General features: G+C 39.3%; 2 protein-coding genes across 3 annotated transcripts; both read left to right on the plus strand.

The window, feature by feature from the left end:
• The first annotated feature begins 1,447 nt into the window (after positions 1-1,447).
• On the plus strand, positions 1,448-18,732 carry LOC104606385 (Cox19 family protein (CHCH motif)). 2 transcript variants are annotated; one of them, XM_088890544.1, is made up of 4 exons: positions 1,448-1,631; positions 6,631-6,707; positions 17,781-17,863; positions 18,403-18,732. In XM_088890544.1, exons 1-3 carry the CDS (start codon positions 1,463-1,465, stop codon positions 17,826-17,828), a joined length of 294 nt encoding a protein of 97 aa, XP_088746670.1. In that variant the 5' UTR covers positions 1,448-1,462; the 3' UTR covers positions 17,829-17,863; positions 18,403-18,732. The 2 variants fall into 2 exon arrangements, with proteins under 2 accessions (XP_088746670.1, XP_010269847.1); XM_010271545.3 differs by lacking the exon at positions 18,403-18,732 and having other exon boundaries at positions 17,781-18,233.
• A 3,262-nt stretch (positions 18,733-21,994) lies between these two features.
• Positions 21,995-22,738, plus strand: LOC104606386 (mitogen-activated protein kinase kinase kinase 17-like). Its single transcript, XM_088890344.1, has 2 exons — positions 21,995-22,277; positions 22,329-22,738. The coding sequence occupies exons 1-2, from the start codon at positions 21,995-21,997 to the stop codon at positions 22,736-22,738; spliced, it is 693 nt and encodes a 230-aa protein (XP_088746470.1).
• The last annotated feature ends 2,944 nt before the right edge of the window (positions 22,739-25,682 follow it).

A 25,682-nucleotide genomic window follows, 5' to 3' on the forward strand; every position in this document is an offset into this window, starting at 1 on the left:
ATTCGATCCATTTGCACCCCTATTTGCAAGAGATAACACCTCCATTGGCTATACACTAGTGTAGCAGTGGACCCAGCCAGACCCAATACACTCTCTTTTTAGATAAGTGTGGATCTCTTACTCACAATTAGACTTGTTCATGGGCCGGGTGCCCTGACGGGCTACCCCGGCCCGGCCCAACCCTTGGACGGGCTTGAACAGGATTTTTGGCGCCTGGCCCGCATAAAATTCGAGCCAGGCTCGGGCTTTGCCAAAATAGTCCGACCCGAGCCCAGCCCGACCCGATCTATAGTTAAATCTAAGTAAAAACCCTATGTGATGTCCATTTGAATAAATTTTTTGATTTAAGAAGGTTGTTGATTCCCTTGTAGGCCCATTGTTCATTTAAATAGGGGAAAAAAGCATCTGAATTAAAATAGATAATGTCTATTTGAATAGGGAAAAATTCAAATTTCTTTTATTAGGTCGGGCTTCGGGCTTTTTATTAGGGCCAGGCTCGGGCCCAAGTTGTAGGCCCGTTGGTCGGGCCGGGCTCAGACTCGAGCCTAACATTTTTCTGTTAATAAAGAGTCAAAGCCCAGCCCGAGCACAACCCGGCCCAGCCCATGAACAAGTCTTCCCACAATGATTCTACCTACATCTGCCCAAATAGTAATGCAGTCACACATGAGGAATATCTCATGCTCTTACATATTATTATGGATGGGAAGATGTTCTCAATACACAAAGGTTAGGTGTGGGTAGAGTTCTAGTAAGTTGTAGATAAGAGTAGGGGTGTCCATGAAAAATTGAAAAACCGAATTGAACCGAAAAATGTGGTTAACCGAACCAATCGGTTCGATATTTTTGAAAAACTGAAGGATTGGTTCAGTTTTCAGTTAACCAAACCGATTGGTATATATGTTTATATATATATATTATATAAATATAATATATAGTCTATTTATAAATATATTATATAATTTTATAATATATTATATATTATTATTATAACATAATGTTATACATATATTTATATAAAATATATTATAAATATAAAAATCAAAAACCAAAACCGACGGACCAGTTAACCTATGATACCAGTTCGGTTTCGGTTTGGGGAGATGGAAAAACGGTGTTACCGGTTTGGTTTACCACGGTTCGGACACCCCTAGGTAGGAGATCCGGAGTCTTTTTAGATAGACAAACACCCGGCCAGGCCAGATGAGCCGGATTTACGTCATAGAACTCGAACCAAATAGCGATGGGCCGATGGCGTTGGCATGGAGATTGGAGAGCGATGGTTGGGAATTGGGATATTGAACTGTTGCAAGTTGCAACAAGGAACTAACGCGTGCAGTTTACGCGCGGAAAACAGCAGAAGCTGATATTTCAATTTACGAAAAAAAATCCTCCCTAGCCCACACGGTCGTACACTTCACGTATCGAAATAGACGCGTGTCGCTGTTGTTCACCTAACAAAATGTCACAAACAGTACGTTTTGCGGCAAAGGGCAGAAGCTCAGAATTCACCGCGGAGGAAGATAGAACAGAGGAGACCATGGCGTCGAGAGAAGCTTCACCATCTTATCCCAGCGCCTCCAGACTCTCCGATTCCCTCTGCTATCCTCAATATACAGCGTCTCTTAAATGTAAATTCAAATATCCTCTTCCATATTTGTTTATTTCTTCTTATTTTGTTGTTTTTGTTTAATCCTTTCTGACTAATATGCATCTCAGCAGTAGTCTCGGCGACTTCTTAGCGAGGAAAATTCTTATAATTTTGACACACATTTGACAACTCAGTTAGGTTTTTTTTTTTTTTTTTTTTAATCTTTGGTATCTACTTCCAACTGGGTTCTCACGTCTCAGCAAAATTAGTTTCTTTTTGACCTTTCTCATTGGTCTTTGATTCAAAATAATTCTCTATTAGGAATGTATAAACCACAAAAAATGACAAAACTTTGTGATTCTTTCATATTTAAAACTTACTCTATCACCTTATTGTTTAAAAACTTGTACCGCTACGTCTTAAGAAGTGGTCTATATATGTCCATTGATATCTTTATCCTTGCAAATTGAGACCAATTTTCGATTTCCTTTGTTTGCTTCATAAAGCTCCACAATGATAAAATCATCATTGAAATACCACGACCGCTTCCTAGAGACTGTATGTCTGTATCTCTATCTTGTTTTGAATTGAATTGCACTAGCCAAGAGTCTATGCCAAACACTTTTATTGCCTTCTCATTTTGCAGACCCCAAGCTTTCACTAGATACTCTTTCAGTCCAACAATTCTAATCGGCCGATCGATCTTCTAGAACTCTAATTAGTAATTACCACATGTTTCTTTCAATCCCTTGGGCCATTCAGATCTTTTTTCGCTACTTTGAATATTGTTCCTTCTTCTCCCTTGGAAATAGTGCCCCTATAGCAAGTACTAACTGTTCCACCTTTTTTTTGGGATCCAAGATCACTTCGATAAAGGACCTTAACCCTAGATCTAAGGCTCGCAAACAGAGGTGTGAGAAGAAAGATGGGGTTATAACAGATAAAGGCAACCTTAGGGCCTTAATATCAATAAAAGTAATATTTTTAAAAAAATTTCAAAAATAAATTAACTTTTAAAAAATAATATCAATTAATGGCAAAAACACTGTTCATGTTTTTCCTCTTGCAATCCATTCACCGTCCGTTGCCGCCCGCCGCCATTTACCGCCGTCCACTGCTGCCTCCGTTAACGTCTCCACCTATCTCCGCCCACCTCCGCCTCCGCCTCCAGCAACGTTGCCGAAGAGTTTTCATTAAATGAATTAACAATAACAATTTACACCAATCGTAAAATCCCATCTTGCGCTCATGCTGACAGCCTGAACCAGCTCTGTTATCACCTCTGATGAATCGATTTTTGGTGATGGCCAATTTTTTGTGCTAAGTACCTCGTCATTTGGTCTGCTGCCAAGTGGCTGATGACTCAGGCCGAAGTGGAGAACTTTGGCTGCCGGGCTGAGTCGAGCTAGACAGGCTAGGTGTCGAGTTGCCTGTGAGGTGCTGGGCTGACTAGGTGCGAGCTGACCAGGTGGCGAGCTGCCTGTGAGGTGCCGGGCTGACCAGGTGGCGAGCTGGATTGATGAGCTTCGTTGCTCTTTAGAGACCTGCAAGGAACCAAATGTCAGAGGACCCGGGGTGGCTAACCTAGTGAGGTCGTTTCGAAGCTCAAGTCAGTACTCTCATAGTAGATGGCGAGCTAAAAATCACAAAGTATGAGAGCTAGAATTTGCCTACTTGCTTACTTTTTTACTCGCCCCCATGCCATTGGGGTTGGTGCCTTTATATGGGCATTGTTTGGCATGGGCTTCACGCACCATATTCGAGATTTCTGTAAGGTCGTCTAAGTGGTCGAGATTCCTGGAGGTAACTGCCTTGCACGTTGACCACCCTCCGGGTCGTTCGGCACGTGGTCCAACTTCCAAGGATCGTGGGAATGTTTGGATATGCATGCCGAATTCATTGGCAAGCACGTCTTGCAAGTTGCTAGGTCGGCACATGTGCTAGGTCGCCAAGTCGCGCCTGGGCCAGGCTGTTAGGTTGGTGCCTGTGTCAGGCCGTCAGGTCGCGCCTGTGCCAGGCCGCCAGGTGGGACACCATCAATTTGGCTAAGGCAAGTTGTTGCCAAAGTGGTTCCGGGTGTCACCTATTTGTTTCGAGGTGCCATGTGTCACAATATCATTGGAGGGCCAAATCCACCCTCATCAACCTCCACTGCCACCACCACTACTACTACAGTTTATTACACAATTCAACCACTCAACACTAGGGAGACAAACAAAAGAATTCAAATATTCCAAGGAGGCAAACAACAAAATTGAACCATTATGGACTTGAATTTCTTCTTCCTCCTCTTCGTTGTCGTAGAATTCCGAATTAGGCCAATCTAGTACGCACCTTGGAGATGGTTCCGTAATAGCACCCATCGATACGAAAGGATGTTGTAGAAGCTGCCCGCAAGTCCACCTCTCATTCGGCTCCCTTCTCAGGCACTTATCGAGGAAATCATGACCCAATGCCGACAATTGAGCTGGAAAATCTGGCAGTTCATTGGAAAAACCGATCGACACATCGTTGCAGTGGCACCACCGCAATCTTGCCATGCTGGCTTGCCAGTGATCATCTCAATTACCGTGCAACCCAACGACCAGACATCATCTTCCGGCCCTTGCCGCTCCCGTCGGATTACCTCTGGCGCCATCTAGAGTGGCTTTTTGGTTTGTGAACTTGAGGAATTGCTAGAGAATCTGTTACGATCCATTTGTCCCATGTTGGTAGTATGGGATACTAATGTGAGGTATCCCACATCGATAGAATGGGATGCTGTTGTGGGGCATATATGTGCTTGGGTTCCCTCCCTCTAACAGCTAGCTTTTAGGGGTGAGTTCTCCTAAGGCACATATCAGAATCAAAAAGGCAGATTACTCTAACCACTTGGACCAGAAGGTTCACTGAAATGGGCTACAATCCAATATATATTTCATTTCAGTTATGACCAATTAAGAAATATATAATTTTCAAACACTTGGGAACTTATGCCCCAGGTTGGGGGAGTACTATGATTCATCAGCTTCCATGGCTAGATGCGGTTTCTTCTTTCAGATACCAAAATTTTGCGGTTGCCTTGCATGAATGTAATCAACAACTTGAAATCCTCTTTCAGTGCGAGGGTTCTTCGTTAGAACTCTTATAACTGAAGTTGGATAGTTGATCTAGGAGACTAGGACAGCTGAGCTAATTGGATTGATCTTCTTCAAAAAACCAGGTTTTTAGTTATAAATAAGGTTATGGAGTATATTTCTTTTCATTCTCAGATTGAAGAATCGGTATGGAATTTATATTAGGGTCCATGGAGGGAAAATGATGCTGGAATTACAGGACGGTTGTTTTTAGAAAATTAGAAACTAGAATCATCTTCAGTTTGGAGGGTACAAACAATGATAGGAGACCTTACAAGTTTACATTGATTTCCAACTTTTTCGAGGCACAATAAGGTCAGGTCGGTTGTTTTTAGTAAGGTTTAAGCAGATATAATGTTGCAAAAAACTACATTAGTTATCTAGGATGAGACACCTATGTAATCAAGTACTAAAGTGCAAGAATGAAATCTTGCATAATGCTAGTTCTTTTAGAACTTTTAATACATACAGGAGACTTTGTGGATTGCTAAATGGATCATGGCCTAGTTCACATTGTTCTCATACTTACTTGTTGAGCATAAAGCCTCAAGTGAAACCTAAAGAACACATTTGAGGTAAGATGGAATAGAATTTATTGTTGGTCTCACCCACACGATAAATCCACAAAGCATTTGAATGAAATAGAAACCAAGAGAATTCAATAGCAACAAAAACAACTGAAATTTAGGCAAAGACAAGAAACAAACACCACTAAGAACACCATTTTTCACTATGAAATAAAATGAAAAACAGTACATACTACATCGTGGTTTGCAACCCTTAACCTTTGCACAACCTTTCTCCTTTTCCTCTCTCAACTGGAAGAACACTAGAAGAAAAAAGAATCTACTCTTACATCAAGAGCACCTCTCCAACCTCTATTTTTTTCTTCTCCAACAAGAAAAAAGCCAAACTTCTAAACCATACGTATAAAAGAAACCCTTTATATGTAAAACCTACCTTAACCTAAAGGAGTGACCACACCAACCATTAGATTACAATCTCATCTAATGGTTGAAAAATATGACACAATCCCAACATTTATGCTAGAGACTTGAGTTATTTGCTATTAGCATGATATAGAGAAAATATTTTTCTTTCATGCCTCAAGTTGCTAAACTTGATTGTCAAGCTTATCGTTTTAGTCTTAAAACAAGTAAGAAGTATTTAAGAATCAAACAAACTAATATTTTTAAGCTGGCTTGGTTTTAAAAAGGGCTAGCTCATGCCAAAAGGGGGGGGGGGGGCTAGCAAAAGAGAGAAGGGTTTTCACCATCCAAACCAATGATGGTAAGGAAAGGGATCTTTATTTTCTTTTTACCAATAACCAACCATTTTATTAATAGGAATTTAATGTACGAGTATTTATACAAGTTATACACCCATTAGGGAGGTAAATCTTTTATGTCCCCTTTCAATCTTTCTTACAATTGTGCTCAGAAAGTTTGATCTCTCTTCACCCCTTGTTTGACTAAAACATTGGCCATGCTATTTGCTAACCTTTGTACCCACTGAAATCTCACTTCCATCTCTCTGGTCAGTCATATAAATTTTTTAATTCATTTATGTACTGCCAAAGAGATACCTCCCCATTCTGCATCCACTCCACCACTTTTGAATCTTCTTTAATGATTAGCTTGTTGAAGTTCATCTTCCTTGCCCTTTGTACACCTTCCATGATAGCCATGAACTCAGCTCTTAGAGAGTCCCCTACTCCAATCAGACCTGAAAATAAAGCACTATATGACCTTCCTCATCCCTAAAGATGCCTCCTTCAAGGACTCAAAATGAAAGTGATTCAGGGGAATTTCCTTTTTGGTAATGCAAACACCAAATGAATAGTTTCTTATTTTTAAATATTCCTGATACTTCACCCTTAGTTCTCCTTTTTGGAAATATTAAGTCATGAAGAAAACTTTGCAGGCCTGGAGGAATTTAACTCAGACAAGGGCAAATGTCAAGAGCAATTTGATATTTATAAGGAATGCAAGAAGAAGGAGGTAAAACCCATTTAACTCATCTTATCTCATGGATGTGATTCAGATATAATGAATGCTTTCTATTTTTGAGTGAGTGATGTGAAGATGTTCTTGTGTCTGTGTCTTCCAATCATCTGCTCCTCATATTTGGAAGCATTTTAACCAATATTGGTTGAGCATTACCGTTTACATCTGCTTGGTGTAAACCAAATATATAGGATAGTTCTGAACCATCTGAGCATGGATTTTCTCTGGGCCATACACTTTGGTCTTCCTCTTTTTTCAGTTATCCATCAAAACAAAAATTCATTTTATCAGTCAGTCAGGATTATATGATTTGGTCAGACCTGACCCATTTATCTCTAAGTTAGGGCCTATTAGTTAGGGAAGATGGGTAAAAGGAAAAGAAAAGGGTTGCAGAATATGGCTTCTTCCCTTCTCTTCTAATAAAATGATGAAAGGTGCATATGTAGAAAATATATCCTGTGATTGAAGATATAGAAATCCCAGGATGGAAGGTCAATTAACTACTTTTAATGGACCTTATGCATTTGGATATATGAATTCAATTTTTACCTCCTATCTTGGATGCTACCTGAGAACCTCCAGTGGCTGTAAAATCTTCCCTGCTTTTGATGGAAAAAATGTTAACTATTGCCTCATTAACTCTCCCCCTTTTTGATTACTAGGAATTGCTAGTATCATTCTGAAGTATTGTAAAAAATCTGCTAATTGTTGAATTATTTTGAATTTGTTAATTATTTGTATTGTTCTTATACACCCACAAAAACATTTAGTTTCTTTTATTCAAAAGCCAAGCATGAATCATTTAGTTTCTTCTATTATTGAGATCAAATACAAGGAAGACCAGAAATTGTGTTTTGTATGCTTATATATATAAAATCTTTGATGAAAAATTGAATTCCAAAACCCAAGGAATTCATGGAATTTTCTTCTTGGATTTAAAAAACAATGAATTCCCTTTATTCCTTTGCAAAAAAAAAACCTACCTTTTTTTTCTGGTGGAAGGGTCTGAGACTACAAGATTTGGAAATTGTCCTAACTCCTAATGGTCTTGGTTCTTCCAAGGATGCCTACTCCTGAAAAAGCTTAACTGTTTGGTTTTTATTCCTTTTTTTGAAGGAAAAATGAAATTTCTTTAAAAAAGAAAAAGTTGCATCCTGATAGCTCAATTGGTTTTTATTCCTTTTCTCTTTATAGATTGCTAGATTAGCTCAATTCCTTTTCTCTTTATTGAGTCTTATGTGATAGGTGATAGCACTTAGGCTAAAAGGAAAATTATATATGAAACAGTTGTAAGATCAGCAATGTTATATGAAGCTGAGTGTCACAGAAATGTGCATATTGAGATGGATAAGTGGAAAAGTTATAAAGGTTGTCAGAAATGAAGTTATTCAAAACACATCTTTGTACCTCTTTCTTATTTTATTGAAATTAATGAATCCAATTCAATTATTGATCAAAAAGAAAAAAAAAAAAGAAATGAAGACATTCAAAGGAACCTACGGGTAGCTCCAATAGGTGATAAAATGAGAGAAAGTAGACTTAGATAGTCTAGTCATGTACATGGTAGACCATCTACATCACCTGTAAGGAGAAGCAATCTGGTGCAGGTTGAAGACCTAAAGGGGCTAGAAGGGCTAGGGGCAGACCAAAAATGACATGGGTCGAAGTAATAAGAATTATCTAAGCACTCATAATTTAGCAATGGATATGGTACTAAACAGAATGGAATGGAAAAATAGGATTTGTGGAGCCAACCCCATACAGTTGGGACAAGGCTTAGATGATGATGATGATTTCCTTTTCCCTTTATATGCCACATCAGAGACTAAATCTGAATATTCTTTTTCTTTCTTTCCTTTTTCCTTTGAACTCTCTGAAAAACTCCCGTTGCATCTTAAATAACTTTGGACGTTCCTCAAAACATTCTTCCATTCATTTCCTATTTTTTTAGAGGAAAGAAAAATTCAGGAATCAGAAGCCTTGTTTTCAAAATGCATGCTTATAAGCTTTCAAATAATAAAACCCTTTGTAATTCCTGTTGAAGAATTTGTTGTTCTCCATTTTAGAGAAGAATGAGTGGCTGTAATTTTGTTTTATTGTGAGTGGTTATTGGCCTTTGGAGAAATATCTGCTACATTCTATCATAAGGCTTTAATTGATAAGAGTATTTCATGGTTAATTATGAAGTTGAATGTGTGGCTTAAAAAATTCTTGCTAATTGACTGTTCAATTCAAAAGAAAAATAAAAAAAAATCTTGCCAAGTTTTCTGGGGAAATATCTGCCACCAAAATGTCCCTTGTTTTTTTTTGTAATTTATCAAAAAAAAGGAAATCAAAATCAAAGAAAGAAGTAGAATGCCTATTTCTAAATAAAAGGTGAACTGTCAACCATGAATGAATCATCCCCAGTATTTTACTTAAGATTGCTTCCTTTGGAGTCTGATTCCCTTCAAAAAGGCAATCTCCTGTTTCCTTCACACCTCACAGCCCAGAATACTGCTGAGGGGAGTATGCTCCATGCTCCCTTTCTGGCCTTATTTAAACCTTCTAGACACCATGTCTCTATGAATCCCTTCACATCCGCTGGGAAATACAGCGTTACACCAAACAGACCTACCAGTCTTATCCAGATCCAATGAGTATATTCACAGTGAATCAGCAAATGGCTAGACGATTCCACATTTCCATTACATAAAGGACAAGCCAAATCTGCCACCTCTAAGCCACTTCTGACTAGATTCTGTTTTGTTAGGATCTTATCCAGCACTGCTGACCATACAAAGAAAGCCAGTTTAGGTGGTACAGCTTTAATCCATGTCTTGTCACTTGGAGAGGAAGTGGTAACCTCCCTCACTGCAGATTTGAAAAATGATCTTACAGAATTTACCTAATTTCTCAAACAACCAAATTCTTTTGTCTTCCCCTATACCAGTCGTCCTTGAGTCATACAGAATCTGGAGCTAGCTGATCAGAGAAGTCATCTCCCAATTGCTTAAGTTCCTCCTGAATTGGGGGTTCCACAAGCAATATCCACTGTCTTTCCAAATAATCAGCTACAGTTGCATTCTTATTTATAGTTATTTCAAACAGATCAGGAAATATGAACATCAAAGGACCCTCTTCACACCAATAATCCTTCCAAAAGAGAACCCTCCGGCCATTTCCTACTTTATATTTGATGCCCTTCAAAAGTCGAGGCTGTATTTTCTGAATTGCCTTCCACTTTGAACATCCATAGGCTGATCTGACCTCTTCTGTTTCCCACTCCGTGCTACTAGACCTTCTCCACAGGCTATTTGACTGCTCATTAAATCTCCATAACAATTTTCCAAGCAATGCAGTGTTTACATCTTTCCCTAGTCTGATCCCTAGACCCCCACTTTCTTTAGAGCAGCAGATTTTCTTCCAGTTTACCAGGTTACATTTTGATTCCTCCTTCCATCCCCTCCACAGAAAATCCCTCATCTTTTTTTTCCAAAGCTGCTGCCCACTAATGGGGAATAGAGATAGTAGATAGAACACAGGAAGGGAGGACAACACACTTTTAATTAAAGTGAGTTTGCCCCCTTTGGATAAGTATTTGGTCTTCCACCATGCTAATTTTCTATCCACCTTCTCCAAGATGGGCTGCCAAATGGATTTGGATTTACAATTTTCCCTCAAAGGCATGCCCAAATATTTAGATGGTAGTTTACCAACTTTACAGCCCCAATCATCTACCCATTCTTCCAAATTTGTCACCTCCTCAGCAGCCATTAATTCACTCTTCAGGGTGTTAATATGCAAACCTGTTACCACCTAAAACGATCTCAAGATTGCCTTCACATTCCAAAATTTCCAAAATTTTCCCAAACTGCACAGAAGAAAAGGGTGTCATCTGCAAATTGCAGTAGTGTTATCTCAACTTCTCCATTGCCTACTTTAAATTCTTCTAACAGTCTTCCCATCCGTGCTCTCTCTACCATCCTATAGAGGGCTTCAGCCACACAAATAAACAAGAGGGGAAATAGTGGGTCCCCTTGTCTTAAGCCCCTAAAATTTCTAAACCTCCCACATGAACTCCCATTCACAAGAACTAAGAAAGAGGAAGAAGATAAATACACTTTTATCCAGTTTCTCCATTTCTCCCCAAAGTTCATTCTCTTCGGCATGAACTTATAGGGATGGCAATTTTCCCCATTTCCCCAATCCCCATGGGGGTCCACCCCGAATGGGGTGGGGATGGGGATGGGAAAATTTTCATCCTCGTTAGTGGGGATGTGGTGGGGACAGGGAGAGCACTTCCTGCCCGGTGGGGACTCCAATCCCCACCCCGTGGTTTCCCCGCTAATATATTGTATATATGTATATATGTACATATACGTCTATATATTAAAATCTTTTTTAATAGGATTGTAAATTTTAATTATATTATTTTATTTTTTAAATAAAATAGAAAACAGGCGATCTAGACTACAATCGGTTTTGAATTAAAAAGAAAAAAAAAGGATGAAAATTGAAGAAAAGAAGAGAAGAGAGGAAGAGAAGAAGTATATGAAGAGAGTTTTAGAAAAGAGAGAGAGAAGGTCATAATTTCTGCCGACTCTCTCTTAGTATTTATATAACTATTGGCTAACTGTAAAAGGGCTGAATTACCCTTATTGCTTACATGGCAAATAGAATAAGAAATAACTAATAATAAAGCTGAAATAACTACCAACTAACACTGTCATATCTAACAGAAATATTGCTGCCATATGAACACTATGGGGACCACATCAATGGGGTCCACATCAGTGTTCTCTACACTCCCCCTCAAGTTGGGAATAGATATTTGTCATTCCCAACTTGCATAGATCTGCCTCTAACTTCTTCCTTGGAACAACCTTGGTGAGAAGATCTACAAGCTGCATGCTGGAGGTGATATACAGGAGACACACTTCTTGAGATGAAACCCTTTCTCTGACAAAATGTTGGTCTACTTCAATATGCTTAGTTCTGTCATGCTATACCGGATTATGAGCTATATTAATAGCAGCCTGATTATCACAATACAACATTAAGGGCTTCTCATAAGCAATACCCAACTCCTCATATAGTGATTTCAACCATAGGATTTCAGCCACACCATTAGTCATGGATCTGTATTCAGCTTTTGCACTAGACCGAGAAACAACACTTTGCTTCTTACTCCTCCAGGAGACCAGGTTACCTCCTACAAAAGCACAATATCCAGAGGTAGACCTTCTATCATCAATACTCCCAGCCCAATCAGCATCTGTATAAACCTCTATCTTCATGTGATTATTATTCTTGAATAGTATACCTCTACCTGGGCACCTCTTCAAATATGATAATATCCTCTCAACTGCAAGTAAGTGAGTAGTCCTAGGAGAGTGCATATACTGACTGACAACGCTGACCGCATAACTGATGTCCGGTCATGTGTGACAAAGATAGAGGAGTTTTCCAACTAATTGTTGGAACATAGCTTTATCTTCAAGTGGCTCTCCACCCTCTGCACTAATCTTGTGATTCTGTTCAATAAGTGTATCTGCAGGCTTAACACTTAACTTTCCAGTTTCTTCCAACAAATCTAGAACATACTTTCTTTGGGAAACAAAAATCCCATGTTTAGATCTAGCTACCTCAATACCCAAGAAGTATCGTAGCTTTCCCAGATCTTTCACCTCAAATTCTCGATGAAGGAGTTGTTTGAGAGACTCAATCTCACCATTATCATTCCCTGTCACTACAATATCATCCACATATACAGCAAACAAGGTCAAGGAAGAGTCCACTCTCTTAATGAACAATGTATGGTCTGATTGGGCTTGTACATAGTTGAACCTTTCAAGGGCTTGTCTGAATCTATCAAGCCAAGCTCTGGGGGACTGTTTGAGTCCATACAAAGCTTTATTCAACCGACAAACCTTCTTTCCTGTGTTTGCATCATAAAATCCAGGAGACAACTTCATGTAGACTTCTTCCTGCAAGTCTCTATTGAGGAAGGCATTTTTAACATCCATTTAGAACAAGGGCCAAGAGTAACTGGCTGCAAGGGACAATAAAACTCTAATAGTGGTCATCTTTGGTACTGGAGCAAAAGTCTCCAAGTAGTCTATACCATAAGTCTGAGTAAATCCCTTTGCAACTAACTGAGCCTTGTACCTTTCAATGGAACCATCAACATTATGTTTCGCAATAAATATCCATTTACATCCAACCGGTTTCTTCCCTTTAGGCTGGTCAACTAGCTCCCAAGTATTATTCCTCAAAAGAGCATCCATTTCAACCTTCATTGCATCTTTCCACTCAGGAACTGATAAGGCCTTCTGCACTGTTCTGGGGATAGGAATATCAACAATAGATGTGAGGAAGGATCTATAAGAGGGGGACAAGTGATCATAGGACAAGAACTGGGAAATGCAGTGGGCTGTGGATGTGGTGCAATGTCGTTTGCCTTTACGGAATGCAATGGGGAGGTCAAGGTCATCCGAAGGAGGTAAGGGCTCAACAATGGAAGGTATCTCAGTGGAACCTAGATCTGATAAAGGAACTGTAGTACCTAGATCTGGATCCGCAAAAGGAACTGGGGCTGGCCTGGACTGTTGATGGCCAAAATCAACCTACTTCCACTGCTTATGATACTCTCAAATTCCGGCACCTCTGACACCCCTCCCCATTACATCCCTCATCACTCAATGGAACAGGTAAAGGAACTTCTGATGAGTTATCCCCACACTCACTACTCTCCCCCTGAGGAGAAACCCTAAGATAATAGGGTACATCCTTGAAGAAAGTAACATCCATAGAGACAAATCTTTTCCTAGAAGTGGATTCATAGCGGCAATATCCCTTATTAGTTTGTGCATAACCGAGAAACATACATTTGGAGGCCTTAGGATCAAATTTGGAACGATGAGGTCCAAGAATCTGAACAAAGCAAGTACAACCAAGGTTTTAAGAGGAATAGTGAACAAGTCTTTATCAGGGTATAGGAGGGTAAATGGAGGCTTCATGTCAAGAACCCATGAAGGAACTCGGTTAATGAGATACACTGCTGTAAGAATAGCATCTCCCCAGAAACGAATAGGCACATTGGAGTTAAACATGATGCTTCTGGCCACCTCCAATATGTACCTATTATTCCTCTCAGCAACCCCGTTTTGCTGTAGGGTATGAGGACAAGTACTTTGTTGAATAATCCCATGGTCAAGCAAATAGGAGGCTAATTGGTTGGCAAAGTATTCTTTCGCATTATCGGATTTGAAGTTTTTGATTTTGACCCCAAATTGGGTTAAAATCATCTAATGAAAGATCCGGGTCAAAGTAGGAACCTCATCTCGAGAACGCATAAAGAAAAATGGGTATAATCATCAACAAACAACAAGAAATATCTATACCCCCCCATAGCAATGATGTGATAAGGACCCCAAACATCGGTATACACAATATCAAAAGGATTATTACTTCTTTTATTACTCAATGAATAAGATGTTCTACAATGCTTTGTAAGCTCATAACTCTCAAATCTCAAATTGGACATCTGAACAGACTTAAATAAATCAGGAAACAAACTCTTCAAAGACCGAAAAGATAAATGACCCAATCGATTATGCCAAAGCATAACCTGACTAACAGACTGAGAAACAAAAGACTTCCTATCTTCATTATCTTCCTAATGTGAACTCTCTCCAAGCAGATAGATCCCATTCGTGTCAAGGCCAGTCCCAATTACCTTCCTTGTCTCCAAGTCCTGAAAAACACATTGCTCAGGGAAAAAGGTTACTGAACAATTCTGATGTTTGGTTATGCTACTGACTGAAAGCAAGTTAGTATTTAAGCTTAGGAACATGTAGAACTGAAGATAAGGAGATGGCATTAGACAACTTGATGTCTCCCTTGCCAGAAAGGGGAACAAGGGAACCATCAGCAATGGACACCTTATCTCTGCCAGAAGATAAGTAGTGATAGGTAGTGAACAGTGATGGCAAGCCAGTCATATGGTCAGATGCACCTGAGTCTATTACCCAACAATGTTCAGTGTTACCTGGAGCTGAAGCATGATAAGCTGAGGCCCGAGTACTTGAATGGGCAAAAGCTGATGGCGGCTGAGATGATTGAGCTGAATTGCCAACTTCCTTTTCCAACTGAGTCAGGGCAGCCCGGACAGCAGCTAGGGTGTCTAGGGGTGTGCCTTTTGTGCCCGATGAGGAGGCACAATCTGTATTAACAGCCATATTAGCATTTCCCCTTTTGTTCCTGAGTTTTGCTGGGACTAAATGAGGGTGCAACTTCCAATAGGTGTCTTTAGTATGCTTGGGTTTCTTACAATGTTCACATACTAGATCCCTCTTGTCTTCTTTCTTTATATCCCTCTCCATATCACCCCCAGACTTAGGTTTGACTGCTGCCAATGCTGGTGGGAAGGGTTGATGCTGCATCATAACCTTTCTCCTAGTCTCTTCATTGTGCACTAAGGAGTAGGCTTGTGATAGGGTCATACTGTCTCTTGTCCATAGTTGTTGTCTCACAATATCATACTCAGGATTCAGACCAGCTAGGAACTCAAAAGCCCTATTAGTCTCAACCTGCTTTCTATGAGTCTGTGCATCCTTTTGGCTTTCCCACTCAAGTGTTTCTAGGTGGTCAATTTCATGCCACAAAGATTTCAGTGTAGAAAAATAACCCGAGACTGGTTTCTCTCCTTGCTTAAGGTTGTTAACCTCACATTTCAGTTCATAAGCCCTAACAACATTAAGGGGTTGGGAGTAGGTCTCTTTCATGACATCCCAGATTTCCTTAGCTGTTTTCGCCCACAAATAGTTCCGGCTGATATGTGGTTGCATAGAGTTGCACAGCCATGCCATAACCAAATAGTTCTCCTGAACCCATTTGGTATAGGTTTGGTCCTCCTTGGTTGGTTCTTTCACATGTCCCAACAAGTAGCTCAGTTTTCCCCTACCCCTAATGGCCATCATGGCCGATTGAGCCCATTCTAGGTAGTTTGATCCATCAAACTTAACTGTTGTAATCTGAAAGGTATTCTCAGACATGTTACCAGAATTGCTAGTCCCAAAAACGCCTTCCCCTTGACTCTTGAACTCCATTCTTGATCAAGAATTAATAAAACACCATTTTTTAATTACTGTAATAGGAGAAACAACACCCAAATAACTGATAACAGCCCGCCTAGGTCTTCCAAAGAACACAGAAAACAGAATTCTGAATGAAACCAGTTCAAATTCTGATCTGAAACAAATAACAGTTCTGAATTTTAGGGTTTTCTCTCAAAACCCTAAAGAAAAACACAAAAATTCTGAAGCCGCACCTCTCAGACTAAACCAAGATGATCTTTTCTAAACAGAATCACAAGAAAAAGCTTACTTTATGAAAAAATCTCTGGCCGCCACCTCCTGGTTAATGCAAAACCCCAATCTTGAGGATCCGAAGCTTCTTTTGATTCTTCCTGACTACTGGAACTCTCTCAGACTTCTACAATCTCTTTAGTAGCAGCCGCACACTACCAGTAACCTCCAAGAATCAGCCGATCCTCCTTCCTTGTTGAAAAACTTCCAAACCTAGGAGGTTCTCATGCAGTCGGCCTAATCAGACTAGCATAAGAGCTCCTAGGTCGGCCCTGATACCAAGTAGTCGATTTAGACTACAATCAGTCTTGAATTAAAAAGAAAAAAGGATGAAAATTGAAGAGAAGAAGAAGAGAAGAGAGGAAGAGAAGAAGTACACGAAGAGAGTTTCAGAAAAGAGGGAGAGGTCATAATTTCTGCCGACCCTCTCTTAGTATTTATATAACTATAGGCTAACTGTAAAAGGGCTGAATTGCCCTTATTGTTTACATGGCAAATAGAACAAGAAATAATTAATAATAAAGCTGAAATAACTACTGACTAACACTGTCATATCTAACAGAAATATTGCTGCCATACGAACACTGTGGGAACCACATCAGTGGGGTCCACATCAGTGTTCTCTACAAAAACAAAAACGAAATGATTGGCATTATAAAAAATCATGGGGAGTGGGGATTCCCGTGTGGACAGGGATGGGGATAACCTTGTCCCTCCCCGTCCCCGCCCCGCTCCATTGCCATTCCTAGTAGTTCAAGAAATTCCAGTTTACATGATTGTAAGCCTTCTCCATATCCACCTTACACAACAATCCCACGGGCCCACTTCTTCTCGAGTCTATTTCTTTGTTAGCCCCATCTACTAACATCCTTCCCCTTATGAATGCACCTTGAGATTCAGCAATCAGTTTTCAAATCACTTTAGCCATTCTGTTAGCCAAAAGTTTAGCTAAAATCTTATATAAGCTGCTGACAAGGCTAATTGGTCTGAAATCAGACAGCCTTACTGCTCCTTTATTCTTTGGGATTGGAGTAATGAACGTGTGTTTTAGGCTTTTTACCAGAGCACCTGTCATGAAACCCTCTTAAAACATTTAGAACATCTTGCTTCACAATTTCCCAACATGTCCCTTGGTAACTGGGTGAGAATTTTCTAATAGGCTTTCCCAAGGAAAACAAGGTTCAAGCATTCAGTATAATTTCAGTATGATATTTCTACTCCGAGTTAGACAATTTTCTGATATATAATCTCAGAAACCACTGTGGGATGTTTCTTTGGGGGTTGGAGGGTGGGGGCTCAGGATGATATTTTTTTTAACCGATAAGTGGAGCTCAGGGTAATCTTAATTTGCTTAATATTGTTAGAATATAATATAGGGGGCACACCTTTTAATGTATCTCCCTCAACTTTGACCTAATTATGCTATCCATGTGATCCATCTTAATCTGTTGGACAATCAACAAATACATGGTGAATAGTTTAAAAGAGAAATATTCATAAAAAAGAAGTCTAAAAGAGAATTCTATAGATTAGATGCTTGAGATCATGAAATTAGATTTATTTATTTATTTATTTATTTTTTGTATAGAAGATCTCTTAGGGAGGACATTCCACTGTTTCTACATATCATGGGCAAATACCAACTTATTTTATGGTATATAAAACAAAAGTGGATTCGTTCTTATTCTTGCCATATGGCATTTTCTTTGATTGACAGAGGGAAGCTCGATTGGAGCGCAACAGGAAAAAATCTTTCTTCTCATGAAACCTTGTATGGGAACCCATGGTCACACAGTAAAGGTATAAGGAACTTGTTGGATCCTCCTCTTTGACTTAGTGACTTCTTTGTCATGCAGCACAAGAGCTTCGATTGAACTTCTATACTAAGGTCATGTTTTCAATAATGGCTGAAATAGGAACTGAAAGCAGGATCTGGAAAACATTTCAAACTTAAATATGACCTAAACCAGGAATATTGTTGGTATATTGATAACCTTTTTTAGGGGTAAAATAATCACCTCAACGTCTGCTTTATCATTCAGCAATTATGTAGATTTTGAGTTGCTAAAATGCTGGATTGTAACATTTATAAATTTGGAAAATTTTCCACCATTCCACATTTTTTCCTATTTAATGATTATCAAACACTACCCAAGATCTTTGTATTTTTTTTTTTTGTGTTTTTTTTTTTCAAGAGAAAGCACTCATGCTCTCGCTGTTCTAATCTCACGAAGTATTCATTGTACTTCTCTATGTATGTTGTCTTGGTATACAGGATGGAGTTAACATGGTTAATACAGTTAAAAGACATTACTCAATATCTCATTTTGGTGTTGTAGGAATTAACCTCAAATTCCAATTATTAGAAGCAGCGAGTGTTTCCTCTCCTACAGTCCTACGAGATGATATGACAGAATGATATTTATTCTGTGGTACCTGCAATACTGTTAAATACTGTTTGGTGACTGCATATTGCAATCAGCTTGCCATTCGTCATTTTTCAAGGTGTTGTTCACTGCTGAAGGTAGCAATGTAGCATTTTAGCAGTAAGAGAAACAAATTTGCCATATCTCTGTTATTGCCGTTGATGAAAACTTGTATGTTATTGATATATATTTAACAAACAAATTCAGTCTTGCATTGGCAAAGGCATATTTGTTTCTCGCTCTCTTTTTGCTACTTTCAGCAGTGAACGGGCACTTGAAATGAACGTCTAATTTCAGCATTTAAGTAATTTTATGGTTGCCACTGCCTCCTAAGTGATAAATTAGAAGAGACCTGCTCAGTGTATGGGTTGGTATTATAAAGATGCCTATGTTTTATAGGGGGAGTGATTACATTGTTTCCTAAGACGAACAAAAAAGGTGAATTTAAATAGTCATATGTTTGATTTTTTTAATTTTTTAGGGAAAATTCCACTTTAATAATCTGAACTTTGGGAATGGTGTCAAGTTAGTACCCAAACTTTCAAAATTGCCACTGTAGTACCCAAAATTTCAAAAAGTGTCAAGTTGGTCACTGCCATCTCTCATCTCTCGTTGTCTCTATTTCTCCACCATCACGAAATCCACTGTTCACCTTCTTCGAGCTCTTGAAAGTTTAATAACCAGCGGCAGCTGCAAGTTCTGGTCCCGAACTCCTTTCCCCATCTTTTCTCTCATTCTTTCATTATATTTGCCACTCCCCCTCTCTCTCGTACCTCTCATTTCTCTCTCCTCCAAAGTTTTTACAATTCATCGTCTTCCTTCAGATGAGAACAAGAACCAGCAATGGCCACCACCTCCATTCACACAATCTTGCACATTGATTCTACCCGTTTTTTTGCCTTTCTTTTCGTTTTTCCATTTTCCTACTTCCCTCCATCTTTCCATTTTCCCTGAAGAGAGGCACTATTCATTGTCGTCCTCTGTAGAACAGAGGACATTTACAGCGGTGGTGCCTGGAATGTTTTCTTCATTTTTCATATTGTTTCTCATCGCAATGTCCTCATCATCTCTTGCCATCTCTCTGCCTCACCATCAGAATCCAACCTTCCTATCACTATTTTCACTCCTAACACGCTACTGGAATTGAACCAGTCCGACGGTCTTTCTCTTAGCCCACCTCTCTCTCTTTCTCTCTCTCTCTAAATTATCCCCGACTCTCCTGTTCGCTATGGCCTAAGACTGTTAACGAAGAGCATCGCCACCCTAGCCCGAATACCTGTGTTCACAACCGAACCATGCTGCTGCTACCATGTTTCACGATCTGATGATAGTACATCTTCTCCTCCATTCATTCCCGAAGTCACAATTCATCACCACCATTGTTTATAATTTTTTTAGACGTGCATAGGGCTCTTTAGCAGCAATGCGAATCAACGTTTTTTCTCCTATGTTTGCAATGATTTCTCACCGTTTCTGAAGATCCTCCCCATTTCTCACCATCTATTTTTCCTTCATCACCTTTCTAACCCTCTATCTTATATGCACGATTCCCCTGTTTTCTTGTATCTCTTCGCCATGCTTCCTCCTGTAATGAACGAGAAAACAGAGTACCGTTCCCATTGCTGAATGAAATTCCCAGCGGTACCACCTTTAGAGGTCGGATAGTTCAGATCGTCACCCATCTCATTTTCATTGAAACAAAGAAAGTTTTTGTGGAATCGTTGACAGCATGCATTATAGATGCATCAATTCTCAAGTCATGGTTAGGACTTGGGAAATACTGGGTTTGAGTCATTTTCTTTCCCCAGGAACTAACTGAATTGATACTAATCATAAGAAAATTAGATGATAGGTGAAGGGCATTTTTGTCTTTTTACATGATACTTAACATCCCTAATGTTTTTGGACCAATTAGACAATTTTTGAAAGTTTGGATACTACTGTGACATGTTTGAAAGTTTGGGGTACTAAATTGACATTACCCTCAAAGTTTAGGGTACTAAAGTGGAATTTCCCTTTTTAATTCAAAAACCAAAAATCAAACAATTCAGAGTGGTTGGGAAATAAAATGAAGAAGAGAGAGAATAGTTATGTGAAAAAAAAAAAGATTAGTTTATGTGAACAATTGCACCTCTAAGTATATAGTATGTAGAATAAGATTAGAGGTTGATTGGTACTATGGCCATTTATTGAAAAAATGTTTTGTATGGAATTTGTCTTGAAAAACGAGAATAAATATTTATGTTGTTTGACAGTTAAGTGCCATTAAATGCCATTTAGCACCACATAAACTAAACATTAAATAATTGATTGGGTGTTGGAGAAAACATTAAAAATAGTGCTTCCCCCAACGGTTAGCTCTCACACAAACTGAGACAAATGTTTATGTAATAAATATCTTATCAAATAACATATATATCTTATCAAATAAATAACAACATAACTGAACACCGTCTAAAAGAGATTCGTGTAATGTATGGACTAGTGTTAAAAGATGTTCCATGTTGTATAGGGGAGTGGTTGTAAGAAGAGCATAGATATTAAAGTTGAATCAACTTGATCCAATGACCAACCCGGATCACCAAGCAATAAATTAATTAGAACAATTTATAATAGTAGTTTGATAGCTACCACCTTAGGGGATGTTTGGAACCATGGCCATTTTTCAAAAAAACGGTGTCACGTCGGATCTACATAGGCGTTTCAACAAATGCCCATATCTATGAATGTTTGGTTCAGACATTTATTGAAAAATCGGGCATGCCTCGTAAATTGGGACCCCACCGATGTATGAAATGCCAAATTTGGTGTTTCATGCATTAGTGAACCATTGTTACCAACAGTTGACTGATGTGTATCCTATGTGGTGCTTACCTGTCAGCATATACATGAAAAACGGTGATGAAAATCACCTTACCAAATAGCATAGTATTACTCACTGCTTACGTGGCAGAAGTGTTTTTATTTTTTTTGTGAAAAATGGGTCTTGGAAGCATGGGCATTTTTTTCTTGAAAATTGGTCCCAAAAAGTGCCTATGCTTGCAAACACCTACTTAGTTAACGTGGCATAGAACACTCTAGAAACCTTTCATTAAGAAGAAAAACATAAATAATAGTCTTGGAATTTATAAGCTAAAAACTAAAAACTGATGCAAAGTCTACATCACCATCCTCCTCTCTCCTTTTCCCTCTAAAGGAGGCCACATCATTATGATTTCCACTTTATTTATACTTAACAAGCAACCTCATCTTCTCTAGGTTTAAAAAACCCAACTTCTCATTGTGGACTGAAGTCATTCCTCTCGTAGGGGTGTGTGGGATCTTTCTTCGGGTTATAACAGTTAAGGCAACTTTAGAGTCTTAATATCACTAAAGTAATACTTTTAAAAATAAATTTACTTTTGCGGTCTCCATTCAAATACCTGAAGCTCTCCTTGTATTTCTTAAGTGCTAAGGCGTTCCAAGTTACGACTTCTCTCTGAAGGTGGTGGTTCTTATTTCTGAGATGGAAAAGAAGCAGCTTCGATGGACTCGTGGGAATTACATAGGGAAAGGTTCATTTGGAATCGTTAGCCTCACCACCGATGAGTCTGACGGTCGCATTTTCGCGGTAAAGACCGTCGATCCCAATTCGTTTGTCCCTTCTCACCTCGAATCATTAGAGAACGAGATTCGGGTTCTGAAATCACTGTCCTCGCCTTACGTGGTGGAGTACCTCGGTGACGACCCGACGCAGGAGACTGCGACCACATGGTACCGGAATTTACACATGGAGTATTTGCCCGGAGGTACCATTCTTGATTTGTCCACTTAATTTGGCGGGAAGGGTACTGATGTAGGCGAGCGCATTGTACAGTCCTACACTTGGTGCATCGTCTCTGCTTTGTGGTACGTATACGCCAGGGGCATCGTCCACTGCGACGTGAAGGGTAGGAATGTTCTGGTGAGTTCGACGCCCTTGTCGATTTTGGGTCCGCCAAGCGAATCTTCGGCGGAGGAGAAAATACGAGGAGGGGATGATATTGCCTCGTGGAACGCCACTCTAGATGGCGCCAGAGGTAATATCGGACGGGAGCGGCAAGGGCCAGAAGCTGATGTCTGGTCGTTGGGTTGCACGGTAATTGAGATGATCACTGGCAAGCCAGCATGGCAAGATTGCGGTGGTGCCACTACAACGATGTGTCGGATCGGTTTCTCCAATGAACTGCCAGATTTTCCAGCTCAATTGTCGGATCGGTTTCTCCAATGAACTGCCAGACTAGGTGCATACTCTTCTTAATCAAAAAAAAAAAGTAGATTTAGTGGGGCATGAGTTAACGGAGTTCATTCAATCTCTATGGCAAAACCCAAACGATTTGGGGCAAGTAAACTCAACGAACTTGGTCTTGGTCCCCAAGAAAGATCAAGTGGAGTGAACTTGTGATTTCAAACCGATTGGGTGCAGCAAGATTATTGCAAAAATTTTGGTTCCTAGGCTCAATGCTCTCCTCCCTTCTTTAATCACACCCCTTCAGAACGCATTTGTACTGGGGAGACAAATCAGGGATTGTGGCAAAGATAGTTCACTTAATGAGAAAGAAAAAGGGGTAGGTATGTCAATTTCATTTTGAAATTAAGGCCCTGTTTGGTTCGTAAGAATAGGGGTTTAGAATCGGAATCGGAATGGGCTATTCCGATTGTTTGATTGGGTGCAATCAAAATCTCATTCTCATTCCTTTTGGAATAATAGTATTTTCCCATTTGAGGAAATGGTCAATCCCTGTTCCTTCCTTGGGAATGAAATCTCATTCCTGGTGATTTTTCATTCTCATTATTGTCTGAATCAAACACTATAGGAATAGATCATTCAAATTCCAATTCTGACTGTAAACCAAACAGACCCTAAATTTGTGAAAACATGTGATAAAATGGAATGAAATTACATAATTTTTTCTCCCTTGAGAGGTCTTAGATAGGGCTGCCCATTTTTGCCCTACTTGTTCATTCTAGGTATGGATGTTCTCTCGAGACAACTCCTAGCAGCTTTAGAGAGTAAAACCTTGCAAGGAATCTCCTTTGGTGGTGGAAATTGTAAAATAAATGACCTGGTGTTTGTAGATGATATACTCATTTTTGGTAAATGCTCCCTCAAGAAACTAAATAGGTGAAAAATATTTTGAATTAATTTGGCGGTTGGTCGGGTCAGGAGGTGTAAGCCCTCAATGTTCTTTAGTAAAAATACTGATAGAAAGATACAAAGAATTCTCATTAAGGACTTGGGTTTGGGTGTAAGGAGAATGGCAAAAAATGAGTAGTACTTGGGTTGTTTATTACTTGGCTTAAAGGGAGGGAAAGAAGGAAAGATTTTACAAAGCTGGAAGGGGCACTTTCTCTCACATGCAGGATGAACTGTTCTTTTGAAAACACACCTTTACCCCAATCAGATTTGCACTCAAATTAATGCATTAGGAGGAGCATGCTTTCTTATAGAGAGGATATCAAAATTAAATCCTTAGGCTCAGTTTGGAAGGAGTACAAATACATATTTGTAGAGTATAAAACCTTGTATTTTGTATATATTTGTACTGTACATATTCCTTCCAAACTGATCACTATAGACAATTAGGTTCAGTTTGGAAGGAATACAAATACAAATATATACAGTGCAAATACATACAAAATAATATAAAATACAAGATATATGTTTGGCATCGATGCTGTAGTTGAGAAAACGATGCCTTTATTTTTGTTTGGAAACGTTGTTGCCAAATAGGAACGTTTTTTGGAGCAACAACAACTTTTTGGTACCAATGGGAAACGTTTTCAGCACTGATACCCATTATCTAGTGCCACATCACTGCCCTGTTGGCAGCAACGAGCTTCAACTCCAGGAAATGTCAAATTTGGCATTGCTCCAAGCCATGGCTTCCCGATTTTCAAGGTATGGCTTAGAGCACCATTTTTTTATAAAAAAACGATTCCAAACAAATGCCCGTTTCCTGGATCTCTGTTTTTTTTTTTTAATTTGGCACTGATGTAGCACCGTTACTCCAGGAAATGACAAATGCCAAACAGCCGCAAGGTTTTTGCACTCTATAAATTTGCATTTATACTTCTTCCAAACTAAGCCTTAGTAACTAATGACAGGTGGATGCTTAATAGACCCTTGATCCTTAGGACTCCAAAGGAGAGAGTACTGGTAATAAGACTGTAGGAGCTTGCAAAAGAGTGGGAGAGTTCATAGATATAAATGACAGATGAAAGGAAAATGACCTAAAAGATTGTTTTGAAGAGATGGAGTGCAATTCCATTCTTCAGATTCAGATCCCATTTACTCATAATAATGTCAAAGATAAGCTGATTTAGATTGGCTCTAGTAATAGAATCTTAACTACAACAGAGGGTTATAAAGAGTTGAGGTCGCTTGAAGCCCAACCTTCCTCGACTAGCAATGCTTTTGGAACAACAACCTAGAATCAATTATGAGAATAAAGAACATCCCGCACAAGGATTCACATATTTCTTCGGCGATGCCTACGTAAATTGCTTCCTACAAGAAATCAATTAGTCAAAAGGTCAAGAAAGATATAGCATGGTTTTTTAAACCGGACAGGATAGGGAGCCGTTCTGGAGTTTGGTTTTTGGATCGAACGGTCTGACCGTTCAATCCGAATAAACAATCCACTTTGACAGAAAAAATTAAAAAAACTCAAAAAATAGCCAAAACCATTCCCGGGTTGAACAGTTCGATGGTCCAATCACCTGAGTCAGTGGTTCACTGACCAAATCAATGATTTTTGGTTAAAAAGTGGTTTTGGGGGTTAAATAGAATTGATTCTTGGTTTTTATGATCCAACCATCCGGTCTTTTTCGGTTTTGAAAACATTGGTCCCAAGAGCTGTTTGGTTCGAGAGTGTTATGGGTTTCAGAACAAATGATGAGAGTTCATTTAGTAGTTTGGAATTTGGGTCCAATTGGATGACATGTTTGATTACGTCACGGGATCTGTTCCTCACAAATGGGCGCCTCACAGGCATGTCCACCCTACATTGGGAACATCTCCCATAAATATTCACTAATAAGTACGAGAAATGTTCCTAATGCATGGTAGGATGTGCGTATGAGACGCCAAGTGTGAGGAACAGATTCGGTCTCCTACAAGACTGTGCCTTGTCATCCAAACAGTTGACGTGGCAAGTTTCGTAGAATAGCAT

The sequence above is a fragment of the Nelumbo nucifera genome, chromosome 6, assembly GCF_055504915.1.
Source record: "Nelumbo nucifera cultivar China Antique chromosome 6, China Antique-T2T, whole genome shotgun sequence".
In the NCBI taxonomy this organism is placed as follows: Eukaryota; Viridiplantae; Streptophyta; class Magnoliopsida; order Proteales; family Nelumbonaceae; genus Nelumbo; species Nelumbo nucifera.

Bases quoted from the DNA above. Each gene is read 5' to 3' on its own strand.
- LOC104606386 (XM_088890344.1), top strand. From the start codon at position 21,995: ATGGAAAAGAAGCAGCTTCGATGGACTCGTGGGAATTACATAGGGAAA. The intron at 22,278-22,328 runs GTACCATTCTTG...GTACTGATGTAG, and splicing joins CATGGAGTATTTGCCCGGAG to GCGAGCGCATTGTACAGTCC.
- LOC104606385 (XM_088890544.1), top strand. From the start codon at position 1,463: ATGTCACAAACAGTACGTTTTGCGGCAAAGGGCAGAAGCTCAGAATTC. The intron at 1,632-6,630 runs GTAAATTCAAAT...AAAACTTTGCAG, and splicing joins ATATACAGCGTCTCTTAAAT to GCCTGGAGGAATTTAACTCA. The intron at 6,708-17,780 runs GTAAAACCCATT...TTTGATTGACAG, and splicing joins AGGAATGCAAGAAGAAGGAG to AGGGAAGCTCGATTGGAGCG.